The sequence below is a fragment of the Zootermopsis nevadensis genome, unplaced genomic scaffold (genome assembly GCF_977971745.1).
Source record: "Zootermopsis nevadensis isolate Lab colony 2312 unplaced genomic scaffold, Znev_1.0 Znev_ptg000061l, whole genome shotgun sequence".
Classification (NCBI taxonomy): domain Eukaryota; kingdom Metazoa; phylum Arthropoda; class Insecta; order Blattodea; family Termopsidae; genus Zootermopsis; species Zootermopsis nevadensis.
In genome coordinates, this window is record NW_028259192.1 from 6,930,595 (window position 1) to 6,946,108 (window position 15,514).

Sequence of the window (15,514 nt, forward strand, 5' to 3'; positions counted from 1 at the left end):
AAACCTTATAGTGCAAAATTGGGTCAAGAACAGCAGAAGATAACAGTGTCTTGCTTTTTTTACATGATAATGAAGAACTGCAAATAGTTGCATAATTGCTGCAAGAATGTGATCTGGTATTTTTGGAGCAAGTGAAGGTGTCTTCAAAAATCACAACAAATTCTCCGTGGAACATGCGAGTAGGGCCATCAAGTTCACTGGAGCATTAATATATGGGCCAGTGTCATTGGCAATTCTGTGGTTGGGCCTCAATGGCCCTGCTTATTATGTGTTATTGCAGGAAGTGCTACTGGTGCTGCTTTGTAAATGTACCACTGGTTGTTCAATATCACATGTAGATTCAACACAATAGGGCACCAGTACATTTAGGTGCACAGACCCAACAGAACCTCAACACACAGTTTCTTGACAGGTGGCTAGGATGTGGCAGCCCTATATCATGGTCTGAAAAACTGTTGGAACTGAATACTCTTGACTCCCTACTTTGGGGACACCTGAAAGAAATTCTTGATCTGCTAACTGGCATGAAATACTTGATAACAAAGTGTCATGCTGCTGTGACAATCACTGATGCAGATATGTTACAATGTGCGCAAGCTAGTCTTCCATGGTGTGCTGTTGCATGTCAGCAAATACACAGTGGACACTGAACACTTACTGTAACTACCACTCTCTGTTACATAAACTCAATGTTCTTTGCTGACAAGAATTGTATGCTTCTCAATTGTTGTTTATCCTGACATGTGTGAACTGAGCATTCTTCTTATGTATTTCTGTGTCTTCTGTGCTATTCTTTTGTATTAACTCACTTGTTCATGAGTGACATCTGTAGTTTATTTATAGTTATTGAACCCTCCATGTGTCTGCCTCTGTCTCTCAATGTTAACACTAATTTCTTTGCTACTTATGATGAGTGCAACTCATATCCCATTTTATGATTCCTTCAATCCATATCTGAAGAATGATTCCTTCTAGAGAATTCTACATTTTAAATTTTTGTTTTGAGATTTCATACCCATTCACATTGTTATTATGCATATTTTTTCCCACACTCTGTATAATAATGATCAATCAACTATAGAAGTTAAGTGGAATAAAGTGATAAGTGGATGGATAATTATGAATGGTGAAATTGGGTGAATATGGAAGAAAGTGTTATATCCTGGATTGATTTCAGGGGCTCAACAAATCACACATTAATAGCAAAGGCTTTATGTATTGGTCTCTACCAATAATTAAGTCCTTGAGGAATTGGTACAAAACTGAATAAAATATAAAAAAGTAATAAAATGTTCAATCTCTTTAGCTTCTTTCTATTAAATTCAGTTTTCAAAGCAATGCAGAAATTCATAAGACTTCCTTTTTATGTTCTAACCTGAAAATTCCTTCAAGTGTGAACTTTCATTCCTTTCCTGCTTGAGCATTAACAAGAACATCTCATAAATACACATGTAAATAATGAAGAACTGTTAAAATAACTGTAATCTACGTATATGTAAAGCAAGTTTTGTATTTATATTTAAAATTCTGAGGTTTATGTATATTAATTTGTAAAATTATTTTTCATACTTGTATTGCAGAATCTGAAATTTATGTACATTGATATGTGAAATACGTTCTTGTACTTGTGTTGAAAGTTGTGAAGTGTATGTATATTGTATGAAATGACATGTTCTACATCCTTTGGTTGAGTCCTAAGAAGGATCTATGGAATGTAAATAAACTCTACTATACTCTACTCTCTACTGTACCTTTAGTTAGGAGTGGAGTTTCATGTAAGCCCATCATAAGTGGAACAGAAGGGCCATACACATCTGCATCGAGAAGTCCAACCACTTTGTTTGGTTCAACTGATTTCAGGGCTAATGAGAGATTAACTAACAGAACGAATATGTTATTATAAAATGCAAGAAGTTCACTTTCTCAAACCTTAATCTAAAATAATGAACAAATTATATTTTAATAAATAGCTATACAAAACTCTCTGTTTAACTGGTAAAACGATGGGTGATCAATTAGTAATTATTGTACAACAATGTATTTGCATCCTTAAAAGTTACTGAAAGGCAGCAAAGAAGCAACTACAGAGTGTCCCAAAAAGATATACACACACTTTTTATGATTGAAATAAAGACATTTTAACAAACTACATCATTACATATGTATGTCAGCATTGACATCATGGGAAAAGATATTATAGTGTCATCTGTTAAGTGTAGACCACACTATGTTTCCCTCATAAACACAAAACTCAGACATTGATAACAAGGTTGATACTCCACATTTTAATGTGTATATATCTTTTTGTGGTAGCTGTATATCAGCCAAATATTCTAGAAGTATTATGAATTTGAATGGGGGTGGAATGACTGCTCTCAATCCCCCCTTTATCCAGTTCTTCTCTATGATTTTAGACAAGTGGAAATAACACTATAACACACAACTATCTGAGTAATTATTTACATGCTACTGACAAAGTCATTAAACAGAATGTCTTCTTAATCATCTATATTTCAATAACATTATGTTTCTGATGCTAGATCTTCCTCCGTCTTCAGGTAAAAGCAGCAAGGACAAAAATCCTAGCAGTTGGGTTCTCTGGCTGAGCTAGCCTCAGACTTGGACCTGGCTCTAGGTCCAGGTTTGAGGCTAACTCCCCCTTTTACCTCAAGACAGAAGAATATATAGCTTCTGAAACAGTTTTATTTCAGTATAGATGATGGACAAAGTCCTAAATACCACTTTTACAGAATTCAGTATCAACCTTGTCCTGTGGTCCTGGAAAGGGCTGACTTCTTCTCTCCTACCCTCCATCTTTCCCATTCCTCTGATGCCTGCTTTGAGTTTCCCCATTGGCTGGACCCAATTTCTACCTCACTCCATCCTGATGGGCCCATTCCTTCAGACTTCCCTTGCTGCCAATCCCCCCTCCCCCCAAATCCCAGCACTGTCACTAAAGATGGAGACGGTACATTACCCAAAAGAACGGCATCTACCAACCAGTCAACACAGTGCCAAAACCCAGAAGAACATAATCATCATCACATATGTGAAAACCTCAAATCTCACATTTTACTGTTCCTTGATATAAAGAAACGTACCTGCGGTTGTGGATTTTCCAACACCACCCTTTCCTGACGCCACAAGTATTATCTGTTTGACTCCAGTAATTGGTTTCTGTTTTGGCAATCCACGTGCCATAAGTTGTGCTTGCCTGTTTTCTAATTCTGAGCTGCCTGTCTTTTGACAACTACAGTATATGTTAGCCTGGAAGTAAAATCAAAATAATAAGTTGGTTAAACCTTCCATTCACTACAGTGATACACTTTTACCAGAGACTTCTGATGAATTAAAGTGCTTAAATATACTGAACATAAACTGTTGCAGTACTGGTACAGAATTACAACCACACTAATTCTACAGCGCAGGATATTCTTTGAAAAGTTGACTGTATATTCGGCTTGTCAAAGAATTGCCCATCTTTTCATCACCATATTGACAAAGGCCTGCCAGCTAGCTGCATCCAATTTGCTCAATCGATTTCTATTTTCCTAAGGTCCATCTTAATGTTATACTCCCACCTATGTGTAGGTCTTAGCAGTGGTCTCCTCCCCTCAGATCTGAGGGTTAGGTTGCGTTGGACGTGTTAAGTTATATATGTTCGGTTTCATTATGTTAGTTTGGTTTAAACATGGGTGGTAAGGGTGGAATAAAAATACATATGGAAATTATGTTTTCCAGTATGGATTACACTTTCCAGTCTTGTTATTACAATTATGTTTATACTAGAAAAGAAAAAGAGAATGAATTCAGGCCTCATGTTTGAATTTCTACTTCAAGGCCAAATAATCTGATTGAGTATTCTTGTGGACTTTGTCAGTCCCTCCAGAAAAAATGCTAACCTTTAAAGAGACCATGTCTGCTACTTTTTATGTAATTCCCAATCCACCTACCAAATCATCCAAGGATATGCTACTATATAATCTACACAGATAGAAATGCACTGTTATATAAACAGAAACAAACCAAAAACAAGCATATGAAATCACTTTGGTTAAAATTTGAATTGTGAGATTGTGGGCCATATCACTGTGTATTTATTTATTTATTTGTGGCTTATTTAACATCACTATCAGCAGCAGAGAATCCATAGTTTCAAATCATAGAGTGACTGATGAATACAGAATGGAAAGGATATGGAACAAAACAGTCATGATCTAATTTAAGGCCCTTTCCCAGAATCTGTCTGGAGGAACTAAGGAAAATCATGAAAAACCTGTCACAATAGTTGGTGTCTAGGGCAAGATTTGAACCGAAATCTCCTGAACATGAAGGAGAAGTACTAATTACTCATAAACAACATTTGGTGGTGCCATTTAGTCTAATAGTTGATTACCAATGTTTTGAAGGAATGAACTCCCTTCATCTTCAGGGTAAAAGAAGCTGGAGGCAATACATTCCTATGAAATGTTGGTAATCTCCTACAAGACTACATGGCAACACAACTAAGAAGACCATCTAAAAGATTGGTGCCTATATACAAAACACAGAATAAAACATTCAAAATAATGTAACACATAAAGCCTGTTTCTTTGTAGACAACCTGGGATTAAATTCTATAGATGACAAAAACAAATAAGAATATATTCCAAATTTGGTTATGTTAGCTTGGGTTGGACCTTTTAATTCAATTAATTCACACTGTTTCTTTATTGGATCTATTAAGCATAAATAAAATATGAATTTTTCATGTTTTGGAACAACAGCCAGATGCTAATGTACAATGGTTTTTAAATGACATACCCTTCACTAATGCGGTCACTAATTTATAATGGGCGCAACGGAAGGGTCAAACATCACGAGTCATATTTAATAATATATCGATTGCATAATGAAAATATATCGCTTCTAAATGGGAGTTTTGTAACCTACAGATTAGCAATTCTATTGAATACACCTAAATATATTGCTTATTATCACATTACACGAAGAAAAAACTGCAAATTCTATTCTGAAAATTCAAAATAACTTTATTTATTAATTTGAATACATACTTACATTCCACCTCCTGTATTTACTTAACAGAAAAATTACCAGGCTTCTACTGTCAAGCATGTTGGGGATTTTCACAATTTAAAGTACATGTACATTTATGTAATACAATAAAACCAATGATAATGTAGATTTACTTTGTCCTGAAAATTAAAATATCCAAGTTAAGATGATTTCCTTCAATTTAATTTACAGATATCTACATTTTAACCAGAAGCACCTCTTTTTCCGAACTTTGACGCTGTTGTCATAGTAACTTGTATGAAAATTTTCCATTGAAGTATTTACAGGCTTGTTACATTTTATTTATAATATTTTGTTTGTAATGTACTTGTAAAAAACAAGTAAGATTAAAATTATATATAAAATCATAATACTTTTCACTGTACCGTCTGTATTAACTGATTAGTTTTCAGTTGACACAATCAGCATGTTTTCTTCATGAATTTTTCATTTTCACCGGAAGTATCATATGTTCACGGCTGTTCAATCCATCTAGGTAAAGTCGCAAGAAGATTTATGTTTTTAATATGTGACAGTAAGTTTGTTTGTGCTATATACTTATATGTACGTTGTAGAGTGTATTGTAAAATCATATAACATTGGGTTTATAAGTTAAGAATAGTCTTTTGAATTAAAAAGCTTTGTTTATGCTTATGTCAAAGTAGCCTACGCTGAGGCAGCATCCATCCTAGGCGGTAAATAGGGGTCTCTTCTGTCTTGTCAGTTTAGTTTTGGGGATTATTTGTGATGAAGTTGCGAAAATAACTGCATTTCCCAAAGTTTCTGGTGTCATATAGTGGGAAAAATTACAAATAACTTATAAAGTAACGACAAAGCTGATAAAAATATGGACTTGCAATCTGGGTTCTTGTAATGCACTGGAGCTAGCAACACTCGATTAACATTGGTTCAGGTAGAAAGGCTCTTACAAATAAAGCATGAAGGAAGGTAGTATTTGATTCGAATGACTTCAGATGTGTGTGATCTTTGTTAATTTTTCCCAGAGTGAGGTGGTTCTTCAGGTTTTGTCAGGAGCAGAACATTGTTCCATGTTTTTCTTTGATCAGGCTGTTTCAGACATCTCAAATATATTGATATTTTTGTAACCGTGTTTCTGATGTTATTTGGGCTCTGTGAAAATATGGAAAACAGTCTTTGTTTTCTGCTCGTTTCAACTGCAGTTTATTTCCAAAAATATGATATTGGCAGATGATGAGAAGTATCAGTAGTTAAGATATATAAATGGGTGTTTATTCTGGTATGTTATAACCTAGGTGTGAATATTCTGGAATAACTGTATAATACAGTGACCACTTCGTTTTCACTTCAACATGTCATATGACATCAAGTTATGATAGAAAATTTAATTTGCTGTAGGTTATGCAGGGTTGTTATTTTGTATTTGCACCATGTGATGCAATGCCACTGTCCACAACAGACCTTGTCAGATGAAGGCTTTCTTGTTGTTATAGGTGATACATTTCCGTGCTTAGGTTGGGTTTGTATTTGAGATATTACTGTACACAAATACAGTGCTTTTTCATCTATGACAGTTATGTAAAAAGCAGTTAGCTTGTGTATATCAGAGAATTTTAACAAAAATTCCCCAGTGTTGATATTTCTGCAATGTCTACCATTCATTATTTTATTAATAAATTCAAAACTATGGGTTTGGTACTTGAAAAGAAAATAAAAAGATGCCATATACTATCAAAAGAAAAATATTATGTTATTGATGTAAGATTGGAGCGTTCGTCAAGAAAATTAGTGGCAAAACTGTCCCAATGAGCTGATGTTTTGGCCTCCTCAGCAAAAGGTACAAAATTACTGAACATTCACCCATATAAAATAGTACAAGGGCATAAATTGCAACCAAGAGACCCAGCTGCAAGGAAACATTTTTGGAACTGGTTTATCCAGTCGGGGAATGAAAATACACTTGACCCAAAAATTATTGTTGTTTACTGACACAGCCTACATTTTACAAAATGAACATTCATACATACATAATAACTGATACTGGTCCTCAGAAGAGCCTAGAGTCCTTCATGAATGCCACTTTTATGATTCAAAAGTTGGTGTATGGTGTGCAATCAGTGCAAAGTGAATAATTATCTTTATTTTTTATAGATATATTTTATTCAGAAAAGTATATTCATTTGAGTTTGAATAGGTTTTTCCCTGAATTAATAGACTGCACAGTTACTTTAAACAGGATTCAGCAACTTCATGGCTACAAGAAGTGTCATATTTGGTGATAAAATTATTAGTGAAGGCTTATGGCCAGCTTGTTTCTCAGACCTTGTGCCATGTGATTTTTATTTGTAGGGTAGATTGAAAAGCTAAGTGTAAAAAATAAATTCTAATACATTACATGAATCCCAGAGAAATGTTTGGTAAGAAATATTCTGGATTTCCCTTGCAGAGCTGAAGTGTGTTAAGTAGAGTGTTTGTACTTCAATGCATGAGCTTATTCATAAATTAAGCACAACGGGTAAGATTAGAGTGTTGGGTGTTCACTAAAATATTATGAGTGGAATATCAAATGAAAGCCCAACTTATGTACTTATATACATTCAGCTATTTAAAAAGAAGCATAGCATTTATTTTCACTTTCTATGTTTCTGGTCCAAAGCTTAAGCTTAAAAGTTTATTTCGTGATGGAACATGCTGCCAAGTTTGTATTTTAATAGAAAATTTCCCAGAAAAGTTTGTATATGTAACCCCTGCAGCCTCTTGTTGGATCCTGGGGTTTGAAAGAATTTGTTTGTTAATCACTTATCTCTAATGAGAGTATAGTATTTCATCCATATCTTTAAATTCTTTTGTCTTAATTGACAGTATTATGTACAAAAATTGAATCAAAGTATTCTGTTGTCATGTCCTGATAAATGTGTAATCATTGCAGATGTTTTTGAGGACTTTGCAGGATACAACTTAAATCCTGTTTTATGTTCCCTGAGAAGCTTAAGCATTTGTATATATGGTGGTGCTGTGTTACTCAAAACAAAGTCTGTAGTGTCAAAAAGAGTTCTTATCACCAGCTTGTGACTAATGACTGAAGCTAAGTAAGATTTGAACATTGCCTGTTGTTGAATGACTTGCTTGATTATTGCAGCTTTATGAGTGCCAGTCTGATCCAGATTGTTAATTGTAGATCATGTTATATGGTTCTAACACTTAAAACTTTATGTCTTTTTCTTTCTAGTAATAAATTTGCTGCGTGTAGGAGCAACAGATAATGGGATTGAAGGCCGCCATTCAGGCATTGAAGTAAGTGTATTTTTATTACATGCAAAGCATTGATGTAAAACATCAATAAGGCTGAATACCTCTTTGGTGCCACTGACATGCTTCACTGTCATATCAGCAGAGAAAGATCTTGGCCACACAAGTGTAGTTTATTTAATGAAACTGAACCTTTTCATCTCTCATCCATTATTTTCTGTGAAGTGACATTTGGGAGAAGAGGCATTAAAGGATTCAATCTACTTACCTCATTTGGCACCATATGACTGTTTCATTGTTGTTTTAATGTTGTGAAAACTACAGTACCCTTGCAAGTGTCTAATTTTTAGTCACTTTAAGACGTTCAGGTCGGTCAGAAGACAGTACTGAAAGGGTTTTTGGTATGTGATTTGCAATAGAGATTCTGGAATGTACATTGTCCTGAGGGTTTTCTGTGTATCCTTATTCCCTTCATGAAAATAATTGTACAAATATTTCTTGAATCAGTCCCAACTACTTGTTTACATACTTCCTGTCATATCTAACTTGGTGCTATATAACCACTGCAGTTAACACAGCGCTTTTAAATATGCTAAGAAACAAATAGTACATATGTATCACACTTCTAATGTTTTAGGAGAGCAGAAAAGCTAAAAGAAAAAGTTCAAAATTCAAGAGACATATTGAATGACAATGAAGCTTGGGTTTGCCAACAGCAATTACAGGTGAGTAAATTAGCATTGTTTTACAGTAATACTTGCTTAATTGTTTATTACTGGTTACTGGGTGTGCAGTTTGCATTTTTTGGTGAAAGGTCAGAATTGTATCTGTTCATTTATAATGTATTTTTCTTTGCCATAGAGAATTTATCAGCAGGTCCTTATTCTTGACTTAGAATTTGCTCTGGACAAAAAAGTGGAACAAGAACTGTGGAATCATGGATTTAAAAATTATATTGGAACACTACAGAATTTAGCAAAGGATAAGAAGGTTTGTATAAACATAAATTTATAGAATATGTGTGTTATAATTCATAAACTTCACACAAAAGAGTTGCTTGTGTATGTTTACTTTTTGATGCATGTTAAGGATCTGTTGTATACATTTATCTGTACAGATAAGATCATAAGTGTATAGTCTCTTGCAGCCTTAGTGAAGTTGGTAATGTAATAGATACAGACAAGTGTCAGAGTTGGTTTTGTGTAATACAGATTTGTCATTAGATTACAATTTTTATTCCATATAATTAACTTATATGGCAAAGCCTAATGTTACAGGCTGTATGTACAAAGGTTGTCAGGATGTTTCTTAAATATTTTGTGACACATGGTAGACCTTTGTCCAAGATAAGAAGCAGAATTTGTTGGTTATTTTATATATCATCTTGAAGTATTGATAGCATGACTGTTTAGACCAGGTGGTGATAGGTGTTCTGCTTGATAGGTTTATTTCACGGAGTTACAGATGTTGCATTAATTTATTTCTCACTTTAGAATCCCAAACGAAATGAGTCACAGGCGATGTTATCTTGGTGTCTGGAGGCAGCCAGTGGCTTCTACTTGACTTTACTACAGGAAATCTGTACAGCATTTGATCTGGACCTTCCATTTAGAAGGTAATGACATTTCTCAGATTGTGATAGGTATAAACTCTGTATGCTTGTAATTTGGTTAAGAACAATACTGCATTAGAGTAGCTGTAAAGTAAAGTTGTCCTGCTGCACACCATGGTAGCACATGGGGAGAGGAGGTATAGTTCCTACTCATTCTTGACCTTGCCACTTGATGGGAGCGAATGGTCAGCATTGTGCCCTGGCTGTACGTTAGCCCCAGGGCAAGGACCCTTGGTACCCATTGGATATGAGGCTGGGTAGGCCTCAGAGCTGGTCTGGGTGCAGAGGATGGAAGGAAAATCTTTTTCCCTTGCCAGGGATTGAACTGTTGTCTGGTCTGTAGTCAGACACCATACTGACTCAGCTACTCTGACTCCAGTTGAATAGGTGTATGTAGAACAGTATTAAAATGTATGTGTTGTTAAATTATAAACTTTTTGTTCAGTTTGAAAATTTTCATGAGAATTGGACCTTTTCTGCTGATCTCTTGGTTAAAGAGTATACGTTGATAGTTTATGTTGGTTCTTTAATTTACAGGAATGAATCTGTGTTTGGAAATGGAAAACTTTGGAAAACTGGTGATCATTTTACTGTGCCACACAAGAATTCTTGTTACTACATCTGCCAACATTGCTTAGTCCACTTGGGAGACATTGCTCGCTATAGGAATCAGAATCGCCAGGCTGAAATATTTTACAGGTTTGTTGAGTTGTGGACTTTATTTTGATTTTATAAGGAGGACTAGACAATTCCAAAGGGTTCTAATGATTGCGAGTTACATTTGGGATTACTGAGTTTGTGTACTTTATCCACCATCTGTTATTCTAAAAGCACAAAGCATTTTTAAAACTGGATCTTTTTTTGTTCTCAGTTGTAGGGAAAAGGAGTACCTACTCTTAAGTCCATTTGAAAGAGCTAACCTCGATCACTGGATCCAGTGAGGACAAAAACAGATTGAGTTTTCAAATACCAGACGATGGATAAAGTTCCAAAAACTTCATCTCATGCTATTCCAGAATAACTTTTGATCTCAGCTGCCTAGGACATTTTTGGGCAGAGTGTTTATAATTGCTTCTGCACATACTTATAAAGCAATTTATCATTGAAGATGTTCTTAATAGTTTGACAGACAAGTTAAAACTTACCTAAGCGTAGGCTGCAAATGTGAAGAAAGACATTTCCTGTTTATTTTCTATTACTGTTATCTGTACACCACTGTTGATTTTATTACTGTGTTGTTGAACTTGCTTGAAATTAGAAAAATGGCTGTTTTCAGAGTTGTATTCTTTAGTCTGGTAGAAGTAAACTTCTACCAGACTACACAGCGCTACAACCCAGAAGACGGCCATCTTCGTATTCACTGCCATGAGAACCTCAAATCCTACATTCTTGAAATTAACAGGAGGCATATATAGATGGAGTTAACTCAAATATTTTTTATAGTCTGCTTGAAGATTTGAATTCAAGCACTTGTACATGTTGCCATCATAATAAATACATATCAAGTATCCAGTTGGGTTAATCAGTCACTTTCAGATTAGAACTCTTGGTCATAATTTTACTTACCCTGGTCTGTGTGCATATTATCTGGGTACTGTTTTTAAAAGATAATTTTCCAAATGTATAAGTATTGTAATATGTCTGTACTTTTTATAGACATGCAGTACAGTTGGCTCCAAACAGTGGACAACCTTACAACCAACTTGCATTGCTTGAAGCTAGTCGAGGTGATCGACTGAGTACTGTGTTCCACTATGTTCGCAGTGTTGCTGTCCGTCATTTCTTTCCAGCTGCAGCCACCAATCTCTCTCGCACATTAAATAAAAGTGCTGAAGAAAAGTAAGCATTTATTTATGTTGTTTTGTGGTGTCATTACTGGTATTTAGTGCTGTGGTGGATCCTAATCTACATTGATATTTATCTTTTCTTGCAGATTAAATGTTGAGGGAAGGAACAAATTATCAGTCTCAGAATATGTGGCTGTTTTCCTTAAACTTCATGGATTGGTGCATAACAGTTCAAACTTGCAAGAAGCAGAGAAGTATGTAAAGATACTGACAACAACACTCACAGCCCATGTTGCCACAGAGAGTCTTACTTCATGGAAACTAGTTCAGGTCTGTAGTAACCGTATTGGAAGTACATTCATTGAGACCCATTTAAGATGTTATTATGTAAGACGTTTTCCTGCCTTAAATTTTAAAATGATATTTTAAAATTTTATTTTGAACTTACCCATTGTCTGTTAAGAGATTTTTTTAAGTAATGAAAATCACCTGTTTACAGATTGGAAATAGCTTTGCATACTGGATCCAACTGAGTGGATGCCACCCATTTTAATTTTTGTGATATTTAAAAAAGCGCTCCACAGACAATGGATGAAATCCAAAATTAAGAAATCGGTAATATATGAGGGGCATATACAAATGATTTAGACTAACCTGAATTATGTGATCCTTGATGGTTGTGGCTCCCAGGTTACACTTCAGCCTGTTCCACATATTCTCCCTGGAGGTTGATGCACTGTTGCCATCTCTCTGGCAATTTCCGTATTGCCTCACGAAACCATTGTTTGGGGGTGTCTCGTACCCACTCCCTGACAGCATCATGTAAGGCGTCACTATCGGGGAATCGGTCACCACGCAGGGGATCAGTTCCGACACTCTTTGAATCATTTGCGGAGTTCTTGATGTTCTGAGACGACCACTGCTGGATCCCTTTTTCACTGTTTCGTTGTCACATGCGAAGCCTGTCACCCAATTGAACACAGTTGCACAAGCAGTCACTGGGGTTCACCGTACTCCTGCACCCACCCTATTCTCCTGACCTGGCACCAAGTGACTATGCCCTCTTCCGTGAGATGAAGAATCCCCTGCGTTGTCACTGATTCCCCGATAGTGACGCCTTACATGATGCTGTCAGGGAGTGGGTATGAGACACCCCCAAACAATGGTTTCGTGAGGCAATACGGAAATTGCCAGAGAGATGGCAATGGTGCATCGACTTCCAGGGAGAATATGTGGAACAGGCTGAAGTGTAACCTGGGAGCCACCACCATCAAGGATCACATAATTCAGGTTAGTCTAAATCATTTGTATATGCCCCTTGTAATATGATCACCAAAGACATTCAGGTTATGTCATTAAGATGTTGTGTAAACATTAATGCTATTGATATACTTGGTTTGACCTTCAAGATGCTGGCTATCAACTTGTTTGCTCTGCATCATGCTGGAAGCTGTGTCGATGCAGACAAATTAACAACATTCAGTGATGAGCAATTGTCAAGTGATGAGAAGAAGGTTAAACACCTTGTAATGGACCTCATGGCTGGATCTCTGAGTGCTTATTTACTTCCTGTATACACTCTCAAGGAAGGAGATGCATTGTTGGATTACTTTGCTTTGCCAGCCAGTAAGTGTATGGCTTACAGTATACAACCAATTTCCTTATCCTGAATTAACTATGGTTGAAAATTTTGCATTAAATGCATTATTCTCAGTTAACTAACAGAATTTTGTGACTGTGAATTATTATTCCAATTTCTTTCTTACCTGGTAATAATTTGAAATGCTTTTCACTACATGGAACGAGTGTTCATTAGTCCACTGACGTACTCCCTGTGGTGGATTTCCTTTATACTTCTTTATTTTTATTTGTCATATTTTACCTTCATTTTGTGAGTTTTTATACATAGATATGATCAAGGATATGACACATTGTGTAGTATTGGCTTGTAATTTTCATGTTGCATTTTTGTTACTTGTATAACTATTATGATCCAGTTTCTACAAATGTTCTGCATTATAGTTATTTCTTAACTTCTCAGTGTCATATGTAGTACATCAGGCTTGTAAGTCACCATTTAATATGCTGAGTGTCTAATGGCAACATATGACATCTAAACTTCCTGTTCCATTTTTCGTAACTATTACTTACGGTCTGAAAATGGGATTATCCTGGCATTCTTTCATGGACAAAGTTTTCTGAGCCACTCTTTGGATCTCTAACACAGAACTGGTTGATGCTTCTACCTTGTAGATACTTTTGTAATATATGTCAAAAGTGTGATCAGTCTTACTAGTGTAAGAAGATATGGTTGATGGATACAGTCAGAAATGTAAAATTGCTAGGATGGTGAATGAATTTTTAGTTCCCTAGGTAGGATTTGATACAATTTTTCAAACCCTGTGCATGATTGGGGATTTTAGTTTGAATCAGATTACTATAATTAATTGTAGATGAAAGATATATGTATTATTTACCCTCTATGTTGTCCTATTTTTCAAATAAAATTGCTCTAATTATCTTTTCCAGTTAAACTAACTTTGGACTGGATTAGACTTGATTCTAAAGTGCTCCTAGATTCAGCATTTACAAGTCGGCTTCAGATCTGGCCCAGTCTTTGTAAACTGCTAAATGGACTGCAGCAAGCTCTGACTGATTTTTCTACTGACAAATGTAAGTAACAGGATAGTGAATGTAAATATGAAAATATAAAGATGTTTTTTGGTGTATGATTTGAGGTTTTCACAGCAGTGAGTATGAAGATTTCTGTCTTCTGGGTTGTTGCGCTATGTAGTCTGGTAGATGTTTACCAACGTTTCAGAGGTCATACTGCCTCCGTCATTCATCACCCTGATGGCGGAGGTAGTATGATCTCTGAACAAAACATCTACCAGACTACACAGCGCAACAACCCAGAAGACAGAAATCTTCATGTTTTTTGGTGCTTTAATAAAGACCTGTATATTTATTTATTTTTTATTTTATTTTATTTACAAGTTCCAGAAATACAGTAGTGGATATAGAACACGTCACAAACTCAAGTATAAAAGCATGAAATACATACATTAAAGAATTACATCTAGACAAGCAGCGTACTAAATACAAAACAATATAACTAGTATTTTTTATTGTAATAGTTATCCAATTAGGTACTCATCCACAGTATAAAATGAGTGAGTAATTAAAAAATGCCTTAATGCAACCTTGAATATATCAGTATAGTGATATATTGATGTAAGGTACAGTTTTGAAGGAAATGTTTTGCCTATTCCAGATAGTTACTTGCCCCTTCCAGAAGATCGGGATCTCCAAGGATTTATACCATTGGAGAAGTCATTCAGTGAACTTAGGTAAGTTCAGAGTGGCCTAGAACTAAACTTGATAATTTCTTGTTTCAAGTTTTAAAGGTGCTGTGAAATCCTTTTTGTGTATTTTTTCCTGCATGCTCTGTTCTTTTGCTTTAAAATTGAATTCCAAGGCCTGTGAGTATGCGCACACGAGGTGCGATCGGAAAGTTTCCAGACTGCGCCTATAAAAACCTGTACACTTATCTCAGGTATTAAATTCATCCATCACCCTCAAAGTAGTTCCCCTGGGAGTGAACACAAACGATCCCAGCGCCGCTGCCAAGCCTGGAAGCATCCCTGGAAATCTTTCTTTGTCAACCTGTCAAGCACCATCTGCGATTCTGCCTGAATCTCTTCTATCGTCTCAAATCTCCTTCCCTTTAGCTGAATTTTCATCTTTGGGAAGAGGGAGAAGTCACACGGAGCTAAATCCGGCGAATAAGGAGGGTGCTGGATGACGGCCATGGTGTTTGAGGCCAAAAACT

The 15,514-nt window shown here is 35.7% G+C and overlaps 2 protein-coding genes across 12 annotated transcripts in view; one reads left to right on the top strand and one right to left on the bottom strand.

Annotated features, from left to right (window-relative positions):
• Nubpl (NUBP iron-sulfur cluster assembly factor, mitochondrial) overlaps window positions 1-5,512 on the bottom strand; it is a 27,239-nt gene extending 21,727 nt beyond the window's left edge. For 3 of the 10 annotated variants that reach the window (XR_015532596.1, XM_087340515.1, XM_087340514.1), the window contains exons 1-3: window positions 5,059-5,326; window positions 3,102-3,267; window positions 1,752-1,877 (exon numbers count right to left, since the gene is read on the bottom strand). Coding sequence is in view for 9 of the 10 variants with exons in the window: in XM_087340515.1 (XP_087196641.1) it covers window positions 1,752-1,877; window positions 3,102-3,267; window positions 5,059-5,115 (349 nt within the window). In the remaining variant the exon portion in view is untranslated. Of the gene's footprint in view, window positions 1-1,751; window positions 1,878-3,101; window positions 3,268-4,803; window positions 4,855-5,058; window positions 5,335-5,441 lie in introns of those variants that run through there. The other 7 variants (XM_087340513.1, XM_087340516.1, XM_087340518.1 and 4 more) reach the window with 7 other exon arrangements.
• Window positions 5,485-15,514, top strand: part of LOC110831169 (uncharacterized) — a 23,605-nt gene continuing 13,575 nt past the window's right edge. The window contains exons 1-11 of one of the 2 annotated variants that reach the window (XM_022066858.2): window positions 5,485-5,590; window positions 8,264-8,328; window positions 8,921-9,008; window positions 9,145-9,273; window positions 9,777-9,898; window positions 10,433-10,594; window positions 11,552-11,734; window positions 11,829-12,012; window positions 13,092-13,308; window positions 14,212-14,355; window positions 14,957-15,032. In XM_022066858.2, the coding sequence (XP_021922550.1) occupies window positions 8,297-8,328; window positions 8,921-9,008; window positions 9,145-9,273; window positions 9,777-9,898; window positions 10,433-10,594; window positions 11,552-11,734; window positions 11,829-12,012; window positions 13,092-13,308; window positions 14,212-14,355; window positions 14,957-15,032 (1,337 nt within the window). In that variant the 5' untranslated portion in view covers window positions 5,485-5,590; window positions 8,264-8,296. Of the gene's footprint in view, window positions 5,591-8,104; window positions 8,124-8,263; window positions 8,329-8,920; window positions 9,009-9,144; window positions 9,274-9,776; window positions 9,899-10,432; window positions 10,595-11,551; window positions 11,735-11,828; window positions 12,013-13,091; window positions 13,309-14,211; window positions 14,356-14,956; window positions 15,033-15,514 lie in introns of those variants that run through there. The other variant, XM_087340504.1, reaches the window with a different exon arrangement.